Below are 25,655 nucleotides of genomic sequence, written 5' to 3' on the forward strand. Positions count from 1 at the left end.
CTATCGCTACAATAGAAACGAGTAAGAGTTAAGATTTCATAAGTTTATATTGGTAAATATACAATATTATTTAACATTTATACTATATTAATATAAATCTAGTGTCATTTTTATTGGTGTTAGCGAGTACACTAATAGGCTAATTAGCCAAAAGTGTGCAGTAACTTTTTTTTAGTTTAACAAGACTCGAATATAAACCAAGTGAGAAGTTAAGAGTGATTGGCATGGTCAGTTAACGTATAATGTCTGCTGGCACAAAATATCACGACACATGCAATTAACTTTTGTGGATAAGTCATCCATTAATAAATAATAAATCTAGAATTTTTTTTTCTTAACCAATGTCCTGGCTGATACCAGAAAATTCGGCTGTGTTCTAAATTTTCAATGAAAGTGGGAGTTGGTTATTATTATTCTTATTCTTACAATAATAATTAATAATAATTATTATTACTGCTACTATAATCACCATAACTAATAGAGTTATAAGATACATATAAAAATAATTGTTTTATTATTTTTATTTTAGTTACTTTATGGTTTATACTATTGTATGGAATACGCGTGAAAACCCAAATTGCGGACGTGTATACCAGTGAACGGTAGTGTTACGTATTTAATTAGTAACGTCAGTCGCATATAATTGGGGTTGGTCACTGTAAAAAAAAAAAAAGATTATTTAAGTCTCTATATGTGGACCGAAGCAGACGGCAAGAGTAAAGGTTTGCACGTAGAGGACAGCTCGAAGGGCAGATTAAGCTTGCGGTAAGCAGCATGCCTGCCAAGGGGAAGCACCACCACTTGTCCCATCACCATCATCAGCAGCAGCAGCAGCAGCAGCAGCAACAACAACAACAACAACAACAACAACAGCAGCAGCAGCAGCAGCAACAGCAACAACATCAGCAACAGCAACAGCAACATCAACAACAGCAACAGAAACAGCAGCCACCTCAACAGCAGCAACACCTTGTTAATGTCAATCAGTCTGGGATATCTAGTAATCCCCAGGCTTACAACGCCGTTGTTGCCACGCCGAGGGCATACGTTTCACATGCCGGTAAGTCATTCATCATTAGATCATTTACATTCCATAGTTTTGTAGGTTTCTAGGTTATAAGATTTCACAAACTCAATGAAATTCGCTAGTTTTTTTTTTTTTTTTTTTTTTTTTTTTCCCCAAATTTATCTGAGTCAAAAAAAGTAGCTGGATTTATTTATTTTGGTGGAAGATTGGATATATTATTTCTGCAATAAATAAGTACTTGGACCAGTTTCATGGGATTATATTACTATAGAACCAACCGTAACCATAGTTACAACAAGTATGTAATTTTGGTAGTCGATTTTGTTGATTTGACATCGATTACAGGTTAATTGGGGCTCATGAAACTGGACTGTAATCAACAAGTTCTGATGTAGATTACCAAGTACGTTATTGTGTATATATATTTAAAGAGCTAAAACTTTTTTTTTTTTTTTATTACATTGCTTTCTCTTATTATTTATATAATTACTACAATAAATATAATTAATGTCATCTTTCATTCGCGATAAAAACTTATTTATGCATACTCATATTTCATTTTAGAAATCATATTTTTTAAAGGTACTAGAATCAAAGTAATAAGAATTAATTTATATTTTGTCTGCTCCATATTGTATTATGTTAATCTCAAAGTTATATATCAATTTAATCAATTTGTCGGAATTTTTTTTTTTTTATTTATTTACAAGAAGAAATAAAAAATGACGTAGTTTATTGAAACATATGACAGATTAGTAGTCTATTTTATAAATAATTTCGAGAAAATTGGAGCATGGTTTAATAATTTAATGATCGCAAATTTTCGAGGTTACGTTGGCTAAACCGCGTGGTGAAATCTTTTCCACCTGCTGTTAGCATGTAGCTTTTAATAAATTGCATTTCATCCTAATTACAATAGTGATTTATTCACAACAAAATGTATTATTCAGCGCAACTATTATTTTAAAGTCTATATAAATTATTTATATTTTTTTAGGAGTTTTTTTACCACCTAAAATATTTTAATTGGTCTAAATATTCGAGCGTAGCTTCATATAGCTTGATAATAAAAATTAGGATGCTTTTAAGAAGAAATATTAGTAATAAAATATAAAATAAATAAAAAAGTAAATGACTAAATGACGAACTTGAGAGTAACAGTAGTACGCGTATAGACCCGAAGTACATCGAATCCATCCGAATACCTGTAGACCTTCTTCTTGATCGTCTAAGTACTTATCGGAGCGTAGTCAGTGTACATGTGGCAATCAAGCCACACGTCACACGCGTTGTAATTTCACACGACTATTGTCAAGCGTGCTTGTTTAACTGTGAGTCTATTTTACCTATATTACTTTACAATATCTATATGAATATATATTTACATTTACACTAACATATGTACACTGTGCATACGATATAAAATTGATTATTAATTAACATTCAAACGTCAGTAATTACTTATTAATACATTTTTTTTTTTTTTTTAACTAATCCATCGCAACTGTCATAACTTTAATTATTAATTACAGTATTTTTATCAAAAATTTAAATCAGTTATCGCTGTTTGATTATCGATAAATTTTGTTTTTAATTTTTGATATTGTAAATAAATAATTTTTACTTCTAACAACAAATTTACATTGAAAATAAAAAAAATAGTATTACATAAAAATAATTAGCCTTTGGCACAACGTTCGGCTAACATAATTTTAGCAAAAGCATATGTTCAAGTGTTAAAAATTAAATAGCTGTATTTTATCATCCTACTTATTTGAAATTATTATTATTAAAATTAAAAAAAAAAAATATTGAAGAATAGTAGTTTATCATAAAAAAATTAATAATAAATGTATGATTTATGCGATGGATAAAAAAATGTTTTTATAAATGATTTAACAACGTGCTGAGGGACAAATGCTTTCATCCTTCTTTTTTCTTCTCTCTTATTCTTTCTTCTTGCAATACATTATATATGTCTATCTTCTTTTGACGGATTCACGGGAACTCAATCTTGCGACGGCACTAAATGAAAAGTAAAGACAGTGTATAGTAGTTTTATATGTATGTACTTATGTGCAATTATATTATGTATGTATTTTGTATATTGTATGTAAGTAAAAGATAGTTTATATAGTCGACAGAAAAAGATCTTAGCTTGAAGTCTGTTGTACCGATTGAGAAAATATATTTTTATTTTTTTTTTTCTCAATGTACAATGCCGTGTATATATAGGTTTATTTAGATGAATGTATATACTTGTCCATATTAACTTGTACTTACAGTACGGTAGTCTGCCGACTGTATCGGCGGCCTTCTTGTCACTCTCGTCTACCGACCACGCATCCATGACAAAGTGAGGTTATATAATTCAAACAGTTAAACGTGAATTGTTAATGTACATTGTGTGTGGAAGTATCTTCAGTTGAAACTCGATTAAGCATTTTTGTTTAAAGTAATTATCATAATTATTTTTTTAAATTTTATGTTGTCAAAGGTCAACCCAAGTACTGTTGTTTTACATAAATAAATTTTCCACGAGTGCGCGAGTGGAGCACGTGCTTGTCGTGTGGGATCGTTGCGCGCACTCTTGTGAAACTCTGGCTGATCCTAAAAATTATAATAATAAACAAAATTTACTTTAGTTGTTAAAATACAATACAATATTAATAATACAGCAAAAACTAAAAAGACAGTAAAAAAAATAATAATAATAATAATAATAACAATGAATAGTATCTTAAATTGATAACAATTTAAATATACGTCCTAGATTACCCCTGGACTGGGCGAGTTTGATTTTTTACTTTGGTCTTGGCTTTTTTTAACACGTATCAGTATCGCATATGTATATTATCTAGTTGTTATTATTAATATTAATATTGTAATTTACAACTGTAGTATGTCCGCTGCCATAGGTGAGTAACTGCACAATATGTTAATAATTTAATCGGTTAACCAGCTGTAATTACCCAGTTATCTCTTCAATTTTAAATAATATATTTTTTAATCTTTTTACTGATTGTTGATTGATAGTTTATTATTTTTTACTTTATTTATTACCAAGATAGAAAGTTGCTGTGTAATTGATATTTAGGTTCCATAGTCGGTCCAAAAAATCGTGAACCGCTGATAAGTTTTCTCGGAATTGAGACAACACATCTCAACATAATTCAGAATATCTTCTATCTCCTGATATGGCCTTTTTTATTCATGTATTTATGTTTACATATGTGTGTATATTTTATTTTCGTCATCGGTTGAATGATGAATTTATTTTTATGATTCCTTGGATTGAAAAACATTTTTTACTTTCAATTCTCATCGTGATTTCATATAGATGTCGCTGTTAAACATCGAAGACAATGTTTTCAGGCATGGCTGTAGATGGAATTTCTGGTTTGAAGGCCCACGCGCCTTAAAGTAACAATCTGTTGTTAGTTTATATTTTTTCTTTGCTATCTTCGTTGTTAACATTCTTAAACGTGACATTTACTGATTAGAACACATACTGTTAAAAATTAAATCTTGATTTAAAAATCATTTAAATTTTATAACAATTCAATTTTATTTTTTTTTTTTTTTAAACATTTTTTAAAAAATAAATATTTTAAAAATATAAAATTATAAATTCAAGCGTATTCGCATGTTAAATATTACACTTTTTACATGCTAAAATTATTATTTTAAGTAATTATTTCTCATGACCTATATTATACATTTACAAACTCCTTTTACTATTGGATAATACTCAATATTAGGTAACACTGCCATGATTGTTATTATTCTTATATAATAAGACCAAGTTATAAAAATTTATCATCTGATCGCAGATGATACACAAATTACCACAAATTTTTTTTTCTTTTCTTCATTAAGATCTTCAAAATTCTCAAATTGAAATTTCTTCCTTTTTGTTTCATTTCTTCTTGATCACGTTCTTCTTTTATTTTTTAGTTCTGTTGTTAATTACATCTGAAATTACTTATAATAATTAATCTGACACATAACAGTCATTCGCAGTAGATTATGAACAGTTGCCAAAAAGAAATATACTAATAAACAGACAATTAGAATAAATGATAGACTAGGGATGAGAATACTCTTTAGATTAAGGTACATCTGTTGTCATCGATTCACTATCGATCTAAGTATTCCAGCGCACTGATTCAAGTAGATTATCCGTCAATAGGAACATTAAAGATCTGAAAAATAAAAAAAAAAATTTATTTTTACAATTAAACATTTTTTTTATGCAATAAATTTAATTTTTAGTAACAATAATTTCTTTTACATACTTTTTTAATTTTTATAAAAAGTTTACAACGCCCATTAATTAAAGTTTAAATCACTCAACCATATCTTCTTACTGCTTAATATTATTTTAATAAATTCTATTATTTATTTTTATCTAATTACTTAATTTAAAATCTCTTTAATACTTGTCTAACAAGAGAAAAAAATTTTCGAAAGATACAATACTTTTTTTTTTTTTTTTTTTTTTTTTTAAAATAAATTTACAATAAAAATTGATAAATCACACTGAAGGACATGTAAAGAGAAAGTTTATAATGTAATAGAAAAACGTGATATGTTAAACTTAAATTAAGTGTCATTGCGCATGCTTGTGTGACAAAATTTTCTTTTTTGTTTAAAATTACAGTTAAAAAAATTTTCTTTCACAAAATTCCACCAGGCAAAAGTTAAAAAGCAACAGATAAATAAATAAAATTAAGCGAAGAAATAATTAAAAAAGAAGACATACCTGGATGATGATGATAGAAAATAAAATTATGTGATGAAAAGTATAAGTGAAGAGACTCTGACGTAAGTCCGCCGGTACTGAACAGCAGCAGTACCACCAGCAGCAGACTCAAGACACATGCGACAACGGCGGCTGTCTATTCATTTGTGGTGGATGGTGGATTACCATTGTACAGGATCAGACAACGTGAGCTTCATGCTAGAGGGATTAAGAAAGATGTATATATAATAATACACTAAATCTTCTATATGACTGCCATACCTATAAATACTTACATGAGCGTACATATGTATACATGCGCGCGCACCCTGCTGGCTTGAGAAGAAAGCGGAGTAGGAAGATGGTGGTGATTATGGCGTTGGTGATGGAAGAATAGGAAGGGATAAACTGACATATGGCGGTACGAATGTCGTGACTTTGTGTACCAACTGAAATCAAAATGGTGGAAATTTTAAATTTTATTTTTCACTGCTAGTTTTTTGAGTAATTAAATTCTAAAAATTTATAAATTTACAGAAAAATTTACGGATATAAAATTTATTTTTGAAAATAATTCAAGAAGTGAGTATTTAAATAATTTTAATGGTAAAAACCGCCAACTGAACTAACTCCTTGATTGAGGAATATTTTGTCGATTGATGGAGCGGCGCCTTTAGTTTAGCTCTTATCCTGTGGCGACTATCACTTGGTCATATTTCAAAGTGTATGTACAGTGTGCCATTTTGCATTATATGTACCTTGAGTACTATTTTACTTGTCAAGCGTGTTTATACGTTTGTTTGGAATTAAATAACTGATATATAATTCGGTAATATAATGGAGTGCAATAATTAAATAAATCGGATAGAAAAAGATGCTAGAAGCATATGATTGCGGGAAGTAAAATACCGGGCTGAAATATTAAGCTTGTGAAAATAATTCACTGGTATTAAATAGGTCGAAAAGGGCCTAGGTCGGGGTGTGCATGTGATATATAAACTCAGTGAAAAAAAATTTTTTTGCAATCACAAAAACACAGGCAAAAGATTTATTAAAAAATATTACTAAACAATCGATAATAATGCTGGTGGGAATATTTATATATACATATGAAAATTGCAAATGGCTAAGTTTATAATTTAATTTGGGAATTATTTTCATGAAATATTTTACGAAATAAAATCTATGATAATATTGATTTTTTAAATATTTTAAATATAACAATGTTTGTTAATGCTATGATAAATAATGTTTATTAATTTAATTATTTTATAATTTTATAATATATTTACTTGATAAACTATCAGTTTGTTATCGAGTGAAAATTAGTGTGATGAAAATAAATAGCAATAATTTGACGACGGCTGAGTCGATCGATATTTGCTGGCCAGAGTGGCTAGCTACGATTTCTCATCAATTAAAAATGTCGATAATATTTAAAATACAAAAGTGTTGTGAAATAATTTATTAATTAAAAAAAATCTAATTAATTATTTAAATAAATTTACATTGAGGAAAAAATAAATGTGCGAGAGCCTAAAAATGCAAATTTATAAAAAAATAAAAATTAAATATTCGGCATTAATTAATATAAATTAAGAAGACGTGAAATTTAAATTTGAGATAAAAAGTATTTAAAAAAAAATCAAAATTGAGAAAAAAAATTATTATTTCGCAAGAATGGTATCAAGGTACGGAGTTACCAAGGATGGTGCTGTCGGAGTTGCCGTTGGTATCGGGCCGATGCACTGTCTTCTACCTCACTGTGGTGGTCCCACACATTTTGCAACGCATCCTCAAAATAATTCTAATCACAATCACATTCATCCGCATAATCATCCGCCACCTGTACCACCACCACAATCGCTAAGTCCACAACATCATTTGCGACAAATGAATCTTGTTCAACAGCAACAGCAGCAGCAACAACAGCAACAGCAACAGCAACAACAGCAACAGCAACAACAGCAGCAACAACATCATCATCACCATCATCATCATCATCCAGGGCAACAGTCTCCGCAATACCGAATTGTCGCGGGCAATCCTCGTAAGAAATAAATGAAATATCCCATTTCATTACTCCCAGTCATAAATAATTTACTTGTACATATGAATAACACAAAAAAAAAAATCTTTCAAACTATTTTACACAGTTATATTAATGTATTTTTTTTTTTTTTTAGTACTATTCGTAAAATGAAAATTGTTTTGTTGAAGAAAAAAATTTTAATATATTTATTTATTTATTTTCAGGTTCAGATTTTCATGTACCCGGACAAAATTACGGCGCCCAGCCAGGGGGGCAGGTGGGAGGTGGTGGTGGTAGTATAGGAGTATCAGGTGGTAGAGGACCACCTTCTATTGGAATTCAGTCTATAGGTCAATCGACCCAAGGAATACAGTCGGGTAGTGGACCTACTGGTGGTCAGCAACAGTCGAATCAACCTCCCACAACTGGGGTCCAACAGCAACAATCTCAGGGTCAAGCTCCAACCACGACACCTCTTGGTCATACACCCTCACCGCAAGAAATGGGAAAACAAATTCACCACCAGACCCAAGCAGCTTCTTTACAGCAGTCTTATGTTCCAAATCCAACCAGAGCGGTTCCACAGGTATGTTTACATTTAAAAATAATTAATTAATTAATTATAATGATGCTGATAATAATTATGATGTTCATGATAATTCCAGGGTTTCTATTCTATGGGACCAAGACCAGTGCAGCCAAGAAGTTCAATACACAGAAATAGTCAAGGTGGTGGAGTAGCTCACGTTGTAGGTATGCAAAGTGCATCAGGAGGTGCTGGACAGCCACCTGCAATGTTTCAAGCACATCATACAAGTCTTAATGTGCCTGGTGCACAAACTATATATATTCCGAGTCAGGTTCCTAACATGCATCCTTCACAACATCAACAAATGTATTCCGTAGGCAATCAAATGACTCAAATTGCAGTAAGTTATTATTTAATTGATATAATTAATATTTAATATAAGTTATAAATGATTAAAATTTGCTATTATCATTTTTCAGTTTCCCGGGCAACACAGGCATCCAACACACTCGGGTCAACATTTCTTCAGTTATCCGGGCCACACACTGATACAACAAAATGTGTTTCCATTTCCAACAGGACCGGCGACAACGCCACTTACATGTAAGTATTCATAACAATATTTTTTATTACTTTAAAAAATTTATTACTTAAATTATTAAAAAATAAATTTTTAATATTTCAGTTTGCTACCCTACTCACCCACCACCAAACGCTATTATAAATTCGAGTAGAGCGAATAATACCACTATTAGTGGCGCTCAACATGTAGGCCCGCTGGCCGGTGCCCAAGCTACTACTGCTGTACCTCAAGGTACTCTTCAACAAACTACCCCACAGCCGCAGGCGATACCTCAAATGGCAATACCTCTAACTCAACCAGGTAAGTCAAATAATTTTTTCTCTTTAAGTGAAACATTAGTTAATTGATATTAATAAATAATTATTTTTATTTTCATCAGCTTATGCTGGACACAATGCAACTACTGCTAACTCATTGAGTAATGCGTATCAAAAGCCAAAGAGGTCGAGGGCTATCATTGATATTGTCAATCCAGCTACCGGTGAAAATATATCGGAGATGATTTATAGAGAAGCCCAAAATACTTCCAATGATGACGCTGGCGCTCGAGAGACTTCTAAAAAAACTGTATGTATCAAAATTATTTTTTTTATTTATTTATTTAAAGTATAAAAAATTTTATCGATAGTTTGCAATAAAAAAAATTTTTATATTTACAGCAGGGTTCAGTAATCGCTGCCGAATTCGCATCGCGTGTTGCTCAAGCGGCCCACGAAGACTCCTCAAATAATACGAGTAATTCTGTAGCCACTAGTGCCCAAACGAATAATCAGCAAAGCTCTAATCAAAGCATAAGTAACGCAAAATCACAGTCAAACCTCACTAAAGATTCAGTTAGTAGTCAGTGTAATAAAAATTCTACAGTGCCAACGCAGGTTAACGCGAATACCGTATCAACTGCACCATCTGATTCAATCCATTCAACAGCTACAGCGGTAGCAGACTCGTCAGTTCCAGCTAAGCTGGAATCTAAACCAACTATGGCTCAAGCGGTCGATTCTAAATCTCAGAATGAGGTACAGCCAACAACTCAAGTTGAATCAACATCTCCGGCATCTGGCTTTCCCAAAGTTGAGTACAATGTTGGGTTATCAGCTTCTCATTCTGTATCAGAGGTTGAAACTAAAACTACAAGTAGCGCCGAAAGTTTGTCCCCCACAAATGTTCCTTCGTTTTCACCGTCAACCGTTAAAAGTTCATTGAGTTCGCCACCTCGACGAAAAAATAACAATTACACTCAACATCAATTTCAGTCATCCCAAGCAACCCCATCAAGTACTGGCTCAGTACTTCCAAATAACGCTCATGTTGCTGCTGAGGCTGGTAAAGATTTAAAGGAGAAAAAAGTCTTCGATAAACCATTTGTACCTAAAGGAGTTTCACAAACATCTACACCACCTCAATCTGACGTAACTCAGCAACAAAAGGCTAATGGAGAGAGAATTGAAGACAAACCTGATATTGAAGTTGGAGGCAAAATAGATCTTCCACAAAAATCTGCAGACGGTAAGACAATATTTTTTTCCTTTTTACCTCACATTAATGCTTTTATGTCTGAAATGTATTCTTAGTTCATACTATTGTTAATTACTTGACAAACTGGTATTTATTGTGATAGAAGATTATTATTATTTATACGCGTATTTAAAAGCAAAAATATCTTCGAGGTTCATTGTTTCGCTTTGGGTAATTATTTATTTTTAATTAATATCAAGATACCAAAATAATTCAGTGTCTTGAGTATTAATTAATTATTTAAGTTAACCTAGTTTTCAATTTCTACCTTCATCAGTATTCAATCATTGCTCGTATGGATATGAGTGTGCTCTTCATCAAATTACTTTATTATTAATTCAATCATATTATGTAATAATTATACTAATTGCGCATGGAATTATATAGTTATCACGTGCAATTAGGATTTAGCTATCATCCAAATTAAAAAAATCTATTTTTCATTTTTATTTATATACATTAATAATTTTTATAAATATTTTGAAAACAAAAAATAATTGTTACTATTGAAAGCTAACGAGGAAAAAAAAAAAGTTAAAAACAGAAATAAAATTTTTTATAAATAAGAATGAATTAATCATATTATCTGTTTGATGAAGATTTACTTTGAAGATGGAAAAGAAAATACACGGTGAGTTAATCTTCAAATTTTTTCGCGTTTAACTCAGATAATAGCACAAATTATTTTTCTTGTCCCGTATGTATGACTTTTTTTTAATCAACTATTTATTTCAAATATTTTTCATGAATACCTGAGGTATTAAAAAAAAAAAAAAATAAATAAGTAGTGGGCAATGATCATTAACAAAAACCGGAGAAAAATGACGGTATGAGGAAATACATAATTTATTAATGATATAATGTCGTAACACAAGGTCGAATCATATACAATTACTTTAATATCAATTAAAATGTATAATTGCTTTTAATATAGTCAAATAGATGTTAAGATTTAAATAATAAGGAACGAAATAATAATCGGACATTAAATTAAGTTTATTGGGTCATCTGAAGTTAATTTAATTGCCAAAGCTGACTATATAAATTAATATGTCAATAAATTATAAAAATCTATCGACTCGTGACAATTTACACTCTAAATATTAAATAGTTATAGCTTCAATGTTTTTTATTTTTTTTTTTTTATGAATGAATTGATAATTTTCTTATTCGTTTAAAACTTTTGTTTTATATGATTAATAATACTAAAGTAGTTTATCCATAATGAGCACGTCAATAGAGTGTAAAATTGAAAGTACACATTAGTCGTATAATTAAATAAATTACTTAACATTTAAATAAATATCAAGCTTTTTATATCCGACAAATAACAAATATTTACTCAGTAGCACGAACAAAAGATAAAAAAATTAATTAATTAATCAATCGTTGTTATTATCGAAAATTTTTTAATAATAATACATTATATTATATTTAATTAATATTGAGAAAATTTTTCTGTTTAAAATAGATCGAGAATTTGAAAAAATTTATACAGCATTGCGGTGAATACATGATTATCGTATTGATTATAAAAGAAAATCCACTATTAATATTAAAGCGAGGCAAGCACCTTTCGCTCATTTAAGAATGCGGCCGAACTTGCTTGGAAGCTTTTATTCTTTCTTTTATTACAATTCTTACTGTTGTCATTGTTACAATTATAAATTATTTTTAAAATCACAGATATCAAATTAAAAATTAATATGTCTATCATCAAGTAAATATTTAATTGATTTAATTAATCGTGCGTAAAGACTTGTATGTATATATTTTTAATCGTGACCATATGGTAGAATATTGATATTAAAATGAAAGGACATTTAATATTGGGATTTTCGAGTTGGATAGTTTGAAATTCGAGTGTTTTAGTTGATTATTTTAATTATATATTTAATTAATCGAAAATAATAATTATTATTATGCGAATTTTTTTTTGTCGGTAGAATTTATCACCGGAATAATAAATCGAAAATATTAAAATTATCTTATCAAGTATAAATTTTTCGAAGCTGATTTATAAAAAAATGAAAAAGTAAAAAAGTAAAGAGTATAAATGTCTTAATGCGCCTGCTCCTCGGCCCTCGAACTCTGGGGGAACTAATTTAAGAAATTGTATGTCGTGTGCCTGTTGGTTTGTCTCAGTTCGTAAGTTAAAATAGATACGTGAAAGTCGTATACGCTGATATTTCATCGAGTTCTATGTCTAACTACAAGCATTCATCCAACACCTACAAGTTCAATGGGTTATTTATAATTTTTTTTTTTTTTTTTATTTTTAATTCTCATTAAATGAACTCGATAATTTATTCATTTTTAATAATTATTATTACGCTTGGTGATGATTGTGTAAATGGATTATTTTAATTATAAAAAAAGGAGAAAAAAAAAATAGAATTTTAATAATTTTATTTTAATTTCTTGCTTTAATTTTCACTGATGATTCGAGTAACTTCTGTTAAAGATTTAAGAGTCTGTTAATGAAACAAACTTAAACTAATTAATCATTTATATTCTCTGTGGAGTGATATGTATTTATTTAATTTATATTTATAAAAAATAAATAAATCCATATGTGAAGATAATAAAAGCGGGCCAACGAAAAAAAAATATTTTAATGTCGATTTTCATCGGGACATATTGTTGTTACTTTCATAAAAGCAAATTTACATGGACGTTGGCAAAGATCCGCGATGGTTTTATAAATAAATTCTGAATCAGTGCAGTTGCTTGCGACCTCGTGAAATCGGAGATCTGTGAAGCCTCGCATATTCTTACCTGAGCCACTTTTCCTTTTATTTAATTTTTATTATTAAAAATTTTCTATTAATTGTCTTAAATTTTTAATAAGTTTATATTTTTCATGAATTTCGATCGTAATTTAGCGAATAAATTCAAGAGTGATCGCGGTGTTTGTTCGATTGTAAGTCGAGTACTGGGAACGTGAATCCAGTGAGGTCAGTGAGAATGAGTGAGAGTACAAAAAATTGTAGCAAACGTGCCAACAGTAAATCAAGATCGAGAAGTCGTAATCGACATCGAGGTTCCCGAGATCATGGTACATATGTCCTCCTGCCCCTTTGTTTTATTGTTTTAATTTTCGTTTTTGCTTATTTTATTATTTTTTTTTCTCATTAGAATCATTAAAAAAATTAACTCAAAAAATATTATTAATTTTTTTTTTTTCGATACATTAAATGTATATCCATCCATATATGTATTTATAATATTTTTCTTGTGTGTTAATCTCGTGTGGTCCGAGTAATATGTCTCTAAAAATAAAACGTATCCTAACGAAAAAGAAATGAAGCCAACCAACGTAGTCTTCTTTAGCGTTTGAATACTATTAACTGCTTAAAATAATTATTTTTTAAATCATCAATTACTTTTGATTGATAGGATAAAAAAGTGCGCAATATATTTTTTATAACTTTTAAAATAATTATTATAGTATAAAAAAATAATACATTGTTTATATTATTATAAAATTGAGTATATAATTATTTTTATTAAAAATAAAATTAATATATATTTTTTTTTAATTTTTCACAGGTAATAAAACGATACAAAAGCCAAAAAATAAAAATAAATTTAAAGGTCGAGATATTAATCGCAAGGGTGCGGAAAAAGAAGGCACGGATATGGATGCTTTCGTGAATCCATCGCTACAAAGCATGGCTCCAGAAGTGATTAAATCCCAAGAGCTTCAGGAGTCATCATCGTCCCCGACATTGAATAGTGAACAGTCACCCGCCCGAAACATTTCTTCAGAAGAAAAAGAAGTCTGTGAAGTTAAAATTGACGACGCAGCAGAGCCCAAGACGCAACAACAGACTCAAATAAAACCACAGCCAGTGGATAAAATAATTAATTCCAGTGATTGTTTAGTTAAAAATATTGACAGTAGTGATGATAAACTAATAGTGACGACAAACAAAAATACTCCAGACAATGAAACAATTAGTAATGACGCGATTATTCAGGATAGTAACAAGTGTGCGAGTATGATTGATCAAAAGACGAATGATGTTGTTGACCATTCTAAAATTGTTAGTAATGACACTGTTAGTAGTGAAGTGGAAGCTATTGTTGCCCAGAAAAATGAAGAAAATGCCAAAGTATCGACTTTGGGCAGTAATAATAGTTCTGTTAATCCGGCTACAGTTATTGATAGTAACAAACAAAGTGAAAATGAACCTTTCAATAAAATTGGAGCTCCAGCGAAACCCGCTGTACCACAATTGCGGTATCAATACAGCCTTAATCAATGGAGTCCCAAAAATACTTCAGGTAAAAAGGAGTATGATCGTGACTTTTTGATGAAGTTGCAGGATGATCCACGAAGTCGCATTAAACCTCCAAATCTTCCAGATTTGGATGTTGTCCTTAAAGACTGTTCGAGAGTGAGTATTTATATTTTCACACTAAATAACTATATTTTATTTATTTATTGATTTTATTTTTTTAGCAAACATCTCGTAATACATCGTTAGACATGCGAATGTTCAAAGACTCTAGAGCTCATGAGCAATTACTGCCTGGGTTCATGAAACCATCGTACAATCCTAAATTAGTAAGTTATATATTTTTATTAAATAATATAATGATTAAAATAAAAAATAAAAAAATTAATATGATGTTCCAAAATATTGGAAGTAGTGGACTGAATATATACATTGAGGAAAATATTTACTGATAATTAAAAATAATTATAAATTATAATGTATAATTTAATGGTCGTTTACTAATTTATAAATTTTTTGTTTTTCAAATTAAAGCCTCTACCCTCTAAAAAGAGCTACCAAGGAAAATCCAAGATGAGCAAATCAGGCCTAATTCATGTTACATTGTCGCTTCGTGAAGACGTTAAATTACGGGAGACTGAAAACGCGTGGAAGCCGGCCCGATTGAAGAAAGAAGGAGAAACACTTACTGAAGACGACAAGAAGACGCAAGCTTTGTATAAAAAAGTGAGAAGTGTTCTTAACAAGTTGACACCTCAGAAATTCAATACATTAGTTAATCAAGTACGCACATTAGAAATTGATTCGGAAGATAAATTACAGGGTGTTATTGATTTGGTATTTGAGAAAGCGGTAGACGAGCCAAGCTTTTCAGTTGCGTATGCTTTAATGTGTAAAGAATTAGCCCTGATAAAAGTAGTGTCTAATCAGAAAAAATCTGCACAAGAAGCAGATAACTTCGTTAATTTCCGTAAATTACTATTGACACGTTGTCAAATGGAATTTGAGAAAAATTCTGCTGAAGAAACAGCGCGGTTGGTTAAAGTAAAAGAAATTGATGATTGTTTAGATGCTGATAAGAAAAAAGATTTGCAAACAAATCTTGCAGAGAGTGATCGTCAGATAAGATTGAAATCTGTCGGTAATATTAGATTTATCGGTGAACTTTACAAACAAGATATGTTGACCGCAAATATTATGAAAAAGTGTATTATTCATTTATTGGATAATATTGATGAAGAAAATTTAGAATGTTTGTGCAAATTATTGACGACTATTGGTAAAATATTTGAAGTTAAAAATGATTTAAGTAATTACTTCCAAACACTTAACGATCTTGCATCAGGTCGTCCAAGTGGTCGTAAAATAAGTTCGCGTGTTAGGTTTATGATTCAAGACGTTATTGACTTGAGACGTAGCAATTGGATACCGCGTAGAGACGACAGTAATCCAAAGACCATGGATCAGATTCAAAAAGAAGCTGAATCAGAACGCATCGATATTCAATTAAATAATATTTCGATGAATACACCACGTGGCAAAGATGATCGTAACGACCGAAGAAGAAGTAAGTCTCAGTTTTTTTTTTTTTTTTTTTTTTCCTTTTTTATAAATTAAATATCCAGTAAAATCATTATTGTTGTTCATGAGCCAATAATTCATTTTTTTTTTTATTTCAGGAGGAGCAGGCTCAAGCCTTGATGAAGGTGGCTGGAGTACACCGGTAGGCAGCAGTAAAGTTAGGCAATCTTACTCAGTAGAAGCTTCTAAACTAAACACCAAGAGTATGCCATTAAATGAAATAACTCTGGGCAGCAGAAATAACTATATGTGGAATTCTTCATCTGCTATGTCAGGAAAACCTGTAACTCCAGTAACTCCTAACAAATATGCTATTCTTGAGAGTATGTCTCTGGATCAAGACAAACGGCCGCCTATACCATTGTCCGGGTTCGTATTTTTTATTTTTTTAATTTTTTTTTTTCTTGTATAATAATTCTATTTTCTAATTAAAATGTTATTTTTTTTTATCTTTAGATCACGGTCGACAGGCCCAAGGGAGTACAGAACGGAATACAAAGTTTGGGGTGGTAAGTTTCATGACTACAAAAATGTTATACTAATTTCATAAGGAAATAATTGGTACAAATATAAATGTGAAATTATTTATTATTTTTAGATGGCTCACGAGGATCACGAAACGGAAGCAGTCATCAAATGGGCAGTAGCAGTAGTATCTCATCATCTTCTAGAGAAAGCTCATTATTAATGGAAGGTGCACGAAGTCAAAGTATTTCCATGTCATCACCAGCAATGAAGATGAAACCACCTACTTCTATGGCTCCTCCGATGTTAAATACTGCGTCAAGTAGCAATAGTAATGTTAGTAACAAAACTCCTAAAACGGAAGCACAGTTACTTATAACCATTCATTCACTATTGAGTGAATGTACAAATATATCAAGCTTAGATCTATTTATTAAAGTAAGTTTTATTAATCTTTCATACCTGTTTTTAATTTTTATTCGCATACTCATTTATTTATTTATGTCCGTCTATAAACTATTAAAAATTTATTTGTTATGTCTAATTGTTATTTCGATATTTATAGACGGCAATGGAAACAATTGACGACAGCTTTGATAGTTCTTCATATCCACTTTTTGTTAGTGAAACTATTAATAAGGTGCTTGAACGATCGACTGAAGTTCGCAGGCGATTCTCAGTCTTACTATCTAAATTAATTAATGAAAACTATGTTTCACTATCATTATTCCAGTCGGAGTAAGTTATCATTTTTTTTTTTTTTTTTTTTTTTTTTTTTATGTATATAAATTATCAAAATATTGAAAAAAATGTTGGTTTGATTATAAACATATTATTTTTTTTTTTAGATATGAAAAAGTATTAGAAATTGCAGACGACCTAGTCATTGATATTCCCATGATTTGGACATACCTCACAGAAATATTATGTAAGTTCTCCAACATGTAATTGTACTTTTTTTTTATTTTTTAACAAAAAAAAAATACCCAAAAATATGAAGCATGCATTATTATTATTATCATTTGAATTTAATGATGTTAATATTTAACCATAATTACTGTGATGGTTATTGAATAATGTTCAACAGGTCTGATAAAAAATAAATTTGAAGCTAAAAATGAAGAATAATGCATTATTTACTAATCATAAAAAATAATTTAAATTTACAGCGGAAATGGTGATATATGGAGTTCATCCATTTTCCGAATTGAAGAAAACTTTAGCAGTGCTAAAGAGTTCAGGAACGTGTAGCCTAGTATTAGGTGGACTTTTAGCAACATTAGCCAAGGAAAAAGGACCTAAATGGGTTGTTGACAATTGGGACCGAAGTGAACTCCAATGGAGTGATTTTGTGGATCCAAAACGTGAAAATCTTGACAAGATGATTCAGAGCCATAACTTACAATTTATGTCAAAAGGAAGCAGTGGCTCATTTGACGAAATGACGTCTGGAGACAGTAATATGTCTTACGCAGATGTTTGCGATCATCTTGTAAAATTGATGAGAGAGAGTGACTTTGACAATATCACAAGTTGGATCAATGTAAGTTTTTAAGAATGATTATTTTTTTAATATTATTTATTTATTTATCAACTTACGCTTGTCGGCAATATATATCAAAGAACATATAAAATTAAATAACATTAATTAAAAAAATTAACTAAAATTTAATTATAAAAATTATGAATCAATTTTAATAAATTCTTTTCATCAGCTCAATGTTGGTCAACGATTAAAAGAACCTCAATTTGTGAGAACTTTGACAACCGCTATTCTCATGGTTTCTGTTGGTAAGAGTTTTTTTTTTTAATTCTTTTATCGTAATTTTAAAAAAATTATTTCTTTAGCTAATAATGTATGTAATGTTATTTTAGAAAAAAGTGTAAATGGATATAAACTCAACACTCCAGTGTTGAAAAGTTGGTTACCGATAATAAGACGGTATGTCGACACAGAGCCTCAGCTTGAGCTCCAATGTCTCTATGCGATACAGTCGCATCTTCACAAGATAGATTTTCCACGGGGTAAATAATTTTATTCAATAAAAAATTTATTTTTAAGTATTAATTTTTTGTAAGGAAATTAATGGATTTATATGGAATATTTTTTATCTATAGGTATCCTTAGTAATATTATTGACGCAGTATACAATGAAGATTTGATATCCGACGATGCATTCTTAGCCTGGCAGCAATGTACAGATCCAGCAGAAACGGCGCTAGGACACTCGATAGCTGTAACGTCTCTTACATCATTTTTCGTAAATCTCCGGGAAATACCCGACGAATCGAGCGAAGAAGCGTGAGATATACCCTCGGATAGCTATATACTAACTATAACTATATTATTAGTTGAAATAATCTTGCGTATGAAGTGAAAAATTTTAAAATAATAAATAAAAAATTAAAAAATTCTTTTTTTTTATATTACTATAATTCTCGTAAGAGATATTGTTTTGATATATTCGATATTGATATATTTAAATTACGATTTTATTTCTTTTCTAAATAAATTAGTTATTATATTATTATTTTATTATTACACTTATATAATTATTGTTTTTAAAATTGTCACTGGAATTGCTTCGGTAATTTATGCTCATGTTTATAAGATATTTGACTAAAGCAATTAACTCTATTTCATAATTGAAATGTCTGTACTAAAAAGTATAAAAGATATAACACGTGTAAACAATATAACGTGACTTTTGCTGCATAAAACAAAAATCCGCAAATGAAAAAATAAAAAAAAAATGATGAAGAATGAAAAGATAAATTTTCTCTTCTATTGTAAAGACAAACAAATATATATGGTCTAATATATTTATATTAATCTAGGTAAAATATAAATATTTTACAAAAAAAAAAAAAAAAAAAAACTAACTACTGCGTTGCAGTAGTTTAACTCGATGTGCAGCAATTGCTGACTATGAACGTTTGAATAAATGTTCACAATAACATTCAACATTTTTAGATAAAAGTTTAAATAATCTATGGTAAATATTTAATTAAATAAATATTAATTACCAGCTGAATGTTACAATGAGTATAATACCACAATTGATGGTATTAATATTTTTTAAAACTTGTCATGTATATTTATTATTAACAGATTAAAAATAAAAAGCAAAAAAAAAAAATTATGTGAGAATGAAACCGCGATTAAATGTCACACGTGAGCGTCTTTATATTTATGACTATGACAATTATTAGCAAGCGTGAAGTAATTAATAAGATAAAATGATTTAAATGATAATTTGTATACATCGACTTAGGATCATGACATAAATGAATGTGTGTAGAATGAAAACAATTGTGCTTTGGTGAAAAAGTAATTATTCTTCGATTTAAGTAATCGAATAAATAAACCCGATGGCTAAGATCATCGAGATACACACGTACACTGTTCGTAGATAGAAGATTAATGAAATTATAAATTTTCAAATGAATTAACGTAAATCCTCAATGGATCGCACTAGTTTCTTAGTGTTTGACTCCCACATAATTTAGATAAAATAATTAAACTGATTTTTACATAAAAAAAAATATAAATATATAAATAATATAATATAATTACAGTTTTTAAGAGTAATAATTTAAATAAAAATCAGTAATAAAATCCAACGATTTAAAGGACGATAACGTCTATTCGTAAATATATATGCGTTATTTACTGGGGAAACAAAAAAAAAAAAAAAAAAAAAAAAACAAAAAACATGGTCGTACAAAAAGAGAAAATAAAAACACCAAATGATGTTCTCTAATTTTCAATTTGCCGTTAAGTATATAGATACATTTCATATTCAAATTTTTATTTTTTTGCAAAATAAAACGCGATATATTTGTAAAAATATTATTATTATTATAATTATTATTATTATTTTTATTTTTATTATTTTTATTATTATTATTATTATTATTATTATTATTATTATTATTATTATTATTATTATTATTATAGATTGCCTTGCGAATTGTATTTCTCATGTGAATTATATTTACATACACGTGTTAATGATAAAAAAAATCTAATATTCAAAATTTTTTTTACCTCCCAAATGATCACCGTAATAACACGCTATGTATATAAATCACAAGCAGATATATTATTCACATGTAAATAATTCAAACAGTTAAACGTCAAAAATTTTAAAAACAAATTTTATTAAAGCCGTCGCGTTATACATACACATAAAAATTTAATTATAATACAAGTATAAATATCCAGCTATATAGATGAGAATAATTATAATTGAATGATAAATGCATTTGTATGAAGAAAAAAAAAATGCTATTCAAAGACAAGTATAAGAAACCAGGGCTTTTGTGGATGTACGTAGTAAATTTACGTATGTTCGGTAATGTTTTTAATGAGCAAGACTTTGTTTTTATTTTATTTTTTAGTTTTTTCTTTCTATATATATATTTTTTTGTTATTTACGAATGTTATATTATTTTTATCAAGTAATTTAAAAAATTAATTAATTTTAATTAGTTGACTTTTTTTTTTTTTTTTTTTTTTTTTAAGGTTTAATTGATCTTCGCGCTGGCTCATACGCGGTCAAAAATAATTTAAATGTCATAAATAATATCGATAATAATAATAATTATAATAATAATAATATTAATTATAACGTCTAGATAAATAGATGGTTCATACTTAAATGTTTTGAACCGCATGCAAGTTATACATTTTGATTACATTACATATCTTATTTTATTTGTTTGCTTGTTACCGAATGTTATTATTATTATTATTATAAATATTATTATTATTATTTTTTGCATAATAAATAAATCGCATCTATAAATGTAAATCATTTTATATTAATTTTAATTGATTAATTCTCATCGTGGTTAATTTTTTTCCGGGTATTTATGCCTTTCATTAAAATATGATAAAATAAATAACTAGTTTAATTTGTAAATGAAATACAGAAGTTGTTAACTGGATAAATAATTAATTAATATAAAATAAAATAAATAGGCAAGACAGATTGTGCATGAAAGGAAAATGCGTATAAATAAAATAGGATGAGCGAAGGTTAAAATAAAAATTGAAATAAAACGTGCGTATGAAATAAAATAAAATAAGTATAATATTAAAAGAAAAAAAAAATAGAAAAGTGAATTGAACTTTGAAAATGAAATGAATTTATTACTTCTTGTAAATATTAGTTATTAATTAGAAAAATGTAGAATATACTGGTAATGACTATTATTATTATTATTATGATAATAATATTAAATTAAGAATTTTTTTTTCTTTTCAAAAAATCTCAGTGTCTTTTAAAATGACACTTGTTGATGAAGAAATTTAAATAAAAAATGAAGATGAATAAAGTGTACTGCATATAAATTACGCAAATGAGTACGCTGGGCAAGCCAGGTGGAAACAGTGTGAAGGGTATATTAATAAGAATGAAAATCGTTTAAAAAAAAAAAAAATGAAAAAATAAAATGAAAATGAAAATAATAAGCAGCTATGCGGTGTCGCGTTGTATTGCGCCAATTCTATAAAAAGTTGTGATGCGTGTGAATGTAATAAATATAACGAGCATAAAATAATAAATAATACCTACTATTATTACATGTCGCGTAACGCTCGCTCTATGTGTATATGTATATGAGCATAATTACATACATATATCACCGAACAAATACAATAATAAACATTAACAACACCATTATTAATTACCATCATCATAAGTCATAATCATAAGTATATTATGATTGAGTTATTAATTCTATGACAACAGGAAAAATAATGATAAATAAAAAATTTAATGTCAGACTGACAATTTTATTTTATTTTATTACCCACTTTATAGTTTTTATTTGGAACCTTTATTGTGTTGTTGTTATTTTAATTGTTATCAATATTATGTAGACGATTATTAATCAATATCTGATGATCGTAAAAAGTGGGCTGAAGAAGTCAATATGTTATCTTCATCGAATCCTGCTATTTCTTGTGGTATTATTGAATGTTCTTCTACGCCTGTACATGGACGACACATACATTCTAGTGGTGCTTTTGTCGTTATCTTAAATAAAAACATACAATAAATAATTATTTACAATTAATTAATTTTTTTTTTTAATTACGATGGCCATGAAATTAAAGTTAGCAGTCATTTGACAATTTTTTTATTTTTTTTTTAATTTCTACGTCAATTTTTGGTCTAATTTTTTTTGGTATAAATTATCTGTAATAAAATTTTTAAATTAATTTTCACATAATGGCCGCATGCTCTGTTACTTTTTTATAACACTGAAGTTAACTGACATTACAAATTTTATAATACTTAAATTATTATGAAAAAAATTCAATAAAAAAATTCCACATGTGAAAATTAATAAAAATCACAAGTGAAAATTTTTAGAAGCATTTGTTTATTGTAATTAATTTATTAAAAAAATTTTTTAAATTAACAGCTGACGGCTAACTTCAGTGTTATGACTTCAAGTTACTTAGAAATAATACTGAAGTTAGCAGTCAGCTGTCAATTTTAAAAATTCTTTTAACAAATCAATTACAATAAAAAAATACTTCTAAAAATTTTCACTTGTAATTTTTATTAATTTTCACATGTGAAACTTTTTAATAATTTAATATTTACAAAATTCTAAAAAAATTTTTATTGTCTGTCAACTTCAGTGTTATTACTTAAAAACATTCAAATTTTTAAATTAAATATGAATTAAAACTGCAAGTATTATTTAAAAAAATTAAAAAATATTATTTTTAAAATAAATAATTTATATAAATCCAGAGTAATAATCATGTGATACGCTAAAGTATGTCACGTGACAGTACTGACAACAAAAAAAACAAATAACAGTAATAATAATAACAACAACCTTTCTGAATGTTCGCTCCCCGGATTTAGCTTGCGGACAATAGAGGGCCACCGTAGCTTCACGCTCGCCACTTTCTTGACAACACATACAGCTTCGTTCCATTTGCCAAATTTTTGAGCCTGAAACCTAATAAAAATACAGGTAAGTAATAAATTATTTTTAAAAATGATAACACACACAATTATCACGAGCCTTTAAAAAAACAATAAATAAATAAATCTGTGTAAAACTTCAATAATAACTCAAGCACGCACATTGTCAACACATTATTTGAATATTGTAATTACAATCGTATTTTTTTTTTAGGTTTTCTGTCTTTATTATTCAAGTCATTCAGTGTATAATTTTTAGTGCCAAAATTTTTATTTCACCTTCTCGTTAAAAATAGTGCCAAAGTATTTTATAATTAAATACATTATTATTTACTTGCAAATAGCTGCTACATCGTCCAGTGCAAGCGAAACTTGGTATGGGTTTCGGCAAACATCCTGGATATCGGAGTAAATGAATAACTGGTGTTACCTGACATTCATCAACACCTACAAGTGCTTCAACAGTTGACTGTGAAATTAAAAGTAGCAGCAGACCGAATTTTCTTGCTGTGTAAGTAAACATTTTTAAGTACTTTTATTTGTTATTATTAATTTTTTTTATTTATAATTACAATTAAAATAACTTCAATTGTCACGTAGAAATTTTTATATTTATACTGAAAATTGAATCATGAAAGCTACGACTATGATCAACTGATAAATGGTTTGTAGCAGAAAAATAACAACACTGCATTTATAAAATGTATCACAAACTCTTATATCCCTTAAGTTAGCCCCATTATACCCGCACATTAGCCACTTTACTTAAAGAGGGGATGAATTTAAGTAACAGTTCTTGTAATGGTCCCTAGCTTAAATCTCTGAAGCTTGTTAACATTTATTTCTTCTTTTTTATTCCATGTTAATGCTTTATTACACTGCCATAAATTACTGACCTCTGTTTATGGTTATTTAGAAGAAAAAGTATAATTTATTTAATGAATTTCCTTTTATTTTATTCTCTAAACAATTTTTTGATAGAATTTAATTCAATACTGAATTTTTTAAGTAGAATTTATCATAAAAAAATTATTTGATTGCTAAAAATAGTCTTCCTTATATTTTTTTTCTGTTAATCAGTTGTCAAATAACTAATAAATTCTTATTTTATAGTTTATTATTTTATTTTCATAACTGGTTTTGAAAATTTTTAAATTAAATATTTTTATTTATTTAATTAATTTATAAATTTTAATGAAAAAGAAAAATCCTTTTTAATTCATTAATTTTAAAGATTAGACTTTTTAAATTAATTCACAAACTTTTTAATTTTTGAGTAATTTAAAATAAAAGATCAAAACAAAATTTATCTTTGCAATAGATTAAATTTTATTCATCATCATTATCATGTTACACAAAATTAATAATTTCCATATAAATAATTTTCAACGCAAAAAGTCGGTACATTTGTAACATTTACAATCAGCTGGCTCCTGGAGTTTTATTTCCATAGTAGCAAATTTATCAGTTTCCAGTTTTTCACCGTCTGGGTTATAACAATGGTTAAGCTTGACAACTTTTTCTTTGAGGTAGCTCTCACGACAGCAGTAGCACTCCTAAAATAAATAGAACCAAACATCAATTTAGTATTATTTTTACAACTCATATTTCATCAATTACTTAATACTTAGCAGCAATAATTACCTTGACGAAGCCCGTTGATGAAATGACACTCGGTTGGACTTGTGAATTGCAATATCCTTCGCATTTAGTAACAGATACGTCATCACTGCAGGTTCTAACAAGCCCTCCGTCATTGTCATATTCATCTGCAATCACAAAAAATTTAATTAATTTTTTTTTTTAATATTAATAATTAGAAAAAAAAATTTACCTTTCGTTAAATGAACTTCTGATAAAAGAGTTTCACAGTCCTCTTCATTTTGGAGGAGCGCTTCAATTTTAAATATTGACAAGAAAAATAATAAATATATCAGCATGTTTGAATAATATCCAAAATTTTATTTCAATCAGCGACC

The 25,655-nt window shown here is 28.4% G+C and overlaps 2 protein-coding genes and 1 long non-coding RNA gene across 6 annotated transcripts; 1 reads left to right on the plus strand and 2 right to left on the minus strand.

The window, feature by feature from the left end:
* Positions 1 to 106: 106 nt before the first annotated feature.
* On the plus strand, positions 107 to 22,514 carry Eif4g (eukaryotic translation initiation factor 4 gamma). Of its 3 annotated transcripts, none has more exons than XM_074253592.1 (19): positions 107 to 1,060; positions 8,028 to 8,389; positions 8,469 to 8,732; positions 8,812 to 8,935; positions 9,018 to 9,215; positions 9,295 to 9,482; positions 9,575 to 10,421; positions 13,983 to 14,833; positions 14,899 to 15,003; positions 15,209 to 16,241; positions 16,354 to 16,624; positions 16,712 to 16,764; positions 16,854 to 17,158; positions 17,286 to 17,458; positions 17,569 to 17,648; positions 17,890 to 18,263; positions 18,436 to 18,511; positions 18,596 to 18,745; positions 18,839 to 22,514. In XM_074253592.1, exons 1-19 carry the CDS (start codon positions 775 to 777, stop codon positions 19,024 to 19,026), a joined length of 5,928 nt encoding a protein of 1,975 aa, XP_074109693.1. In that variant the 5' UTR covers positions 107 to 774; the 3' UTR covers positions 19,027 to 22,514. The 3 variants fall into 3 exon arrangements, with proteins under 3 accessions (XP_074109693.1, XP_074109694.1, XP_074109692.1); XM_074253593.1 differs by lacking the exon at positions 107 to 1,060 and adding an exon at positions 3,632 to 3,945; XM_074253591.1 differs by lacking the exon at positions 107 to 1,060 and adding an exon at positions 7,290 to 7,821.
* Positions 3,521 to 6,983, minus strand: LOC141534365 (uncharacterized). Of its 2 annotated transcripts, none has more exons than XR_012480400.1 (4): positions 6,068 to 6,406; positions 5,793 to 5,990; positions 4,091 to 5,232; positions 3,521 to 3,637 (listed from the first exon to the last, which is right to left on the minus strand). It is a non-coding gene; the product is annotated as an uncharacterized LOC141534365 (long non-coding RNA). The 2 variants fall into 2 exon arrangements; XR_012480399.1 differs by having other exon boundaries at positions 3,623 to 3,637; positions 4,000 to 5,232; positions 6,068 to 6,983.
* LOC141534364 (uncharacterized) lies at positions 20,400 to 25,651 on the minus strand. Its single transcript, XM_074253684.1, has 6 exons — positions 25,511 to 25,651; positions 25,321 to 25,445; positions 25,067 to 25,232; positions 24,011 to 24,132; positions 23,585 to 23,710; positions 20,400 to 22,767 (listed from the first exon to the last, which is right to left on the minus strand). The coding sequence occupies exons 1-6, from the start codon at positions 25,614 to 25,616 to the stop codon at positions 22,618 to 22,620; spliced, it is 795 nt and encodes a 264-aa protein (XP_074109785.1). The 5' UTR covers positions 25,617 to 25,651; the 3' UTR covers positions 20,400 to 22,617.
* Positions 25,652 to 25,655: the final 4 nt, after the last annotated feature.

The sequence above is a fragment of the Cotesia typhae genome, unplaced genomic scaffold (genome assembly GCF_013202065.1).
Source record: "Cotesia typhae breed Kobodo isofemale line unplaced genomic scaffold, CoteBio_Ctyphae scaffold_13, whole genome shotgun sequence".
Classification (NCBI taxonomy): Eukaryota; Metazoa; Arthropoda; class Insecta; order Hymenoptera; family Braconidae; genus Cotesia; species Cotesia typhae.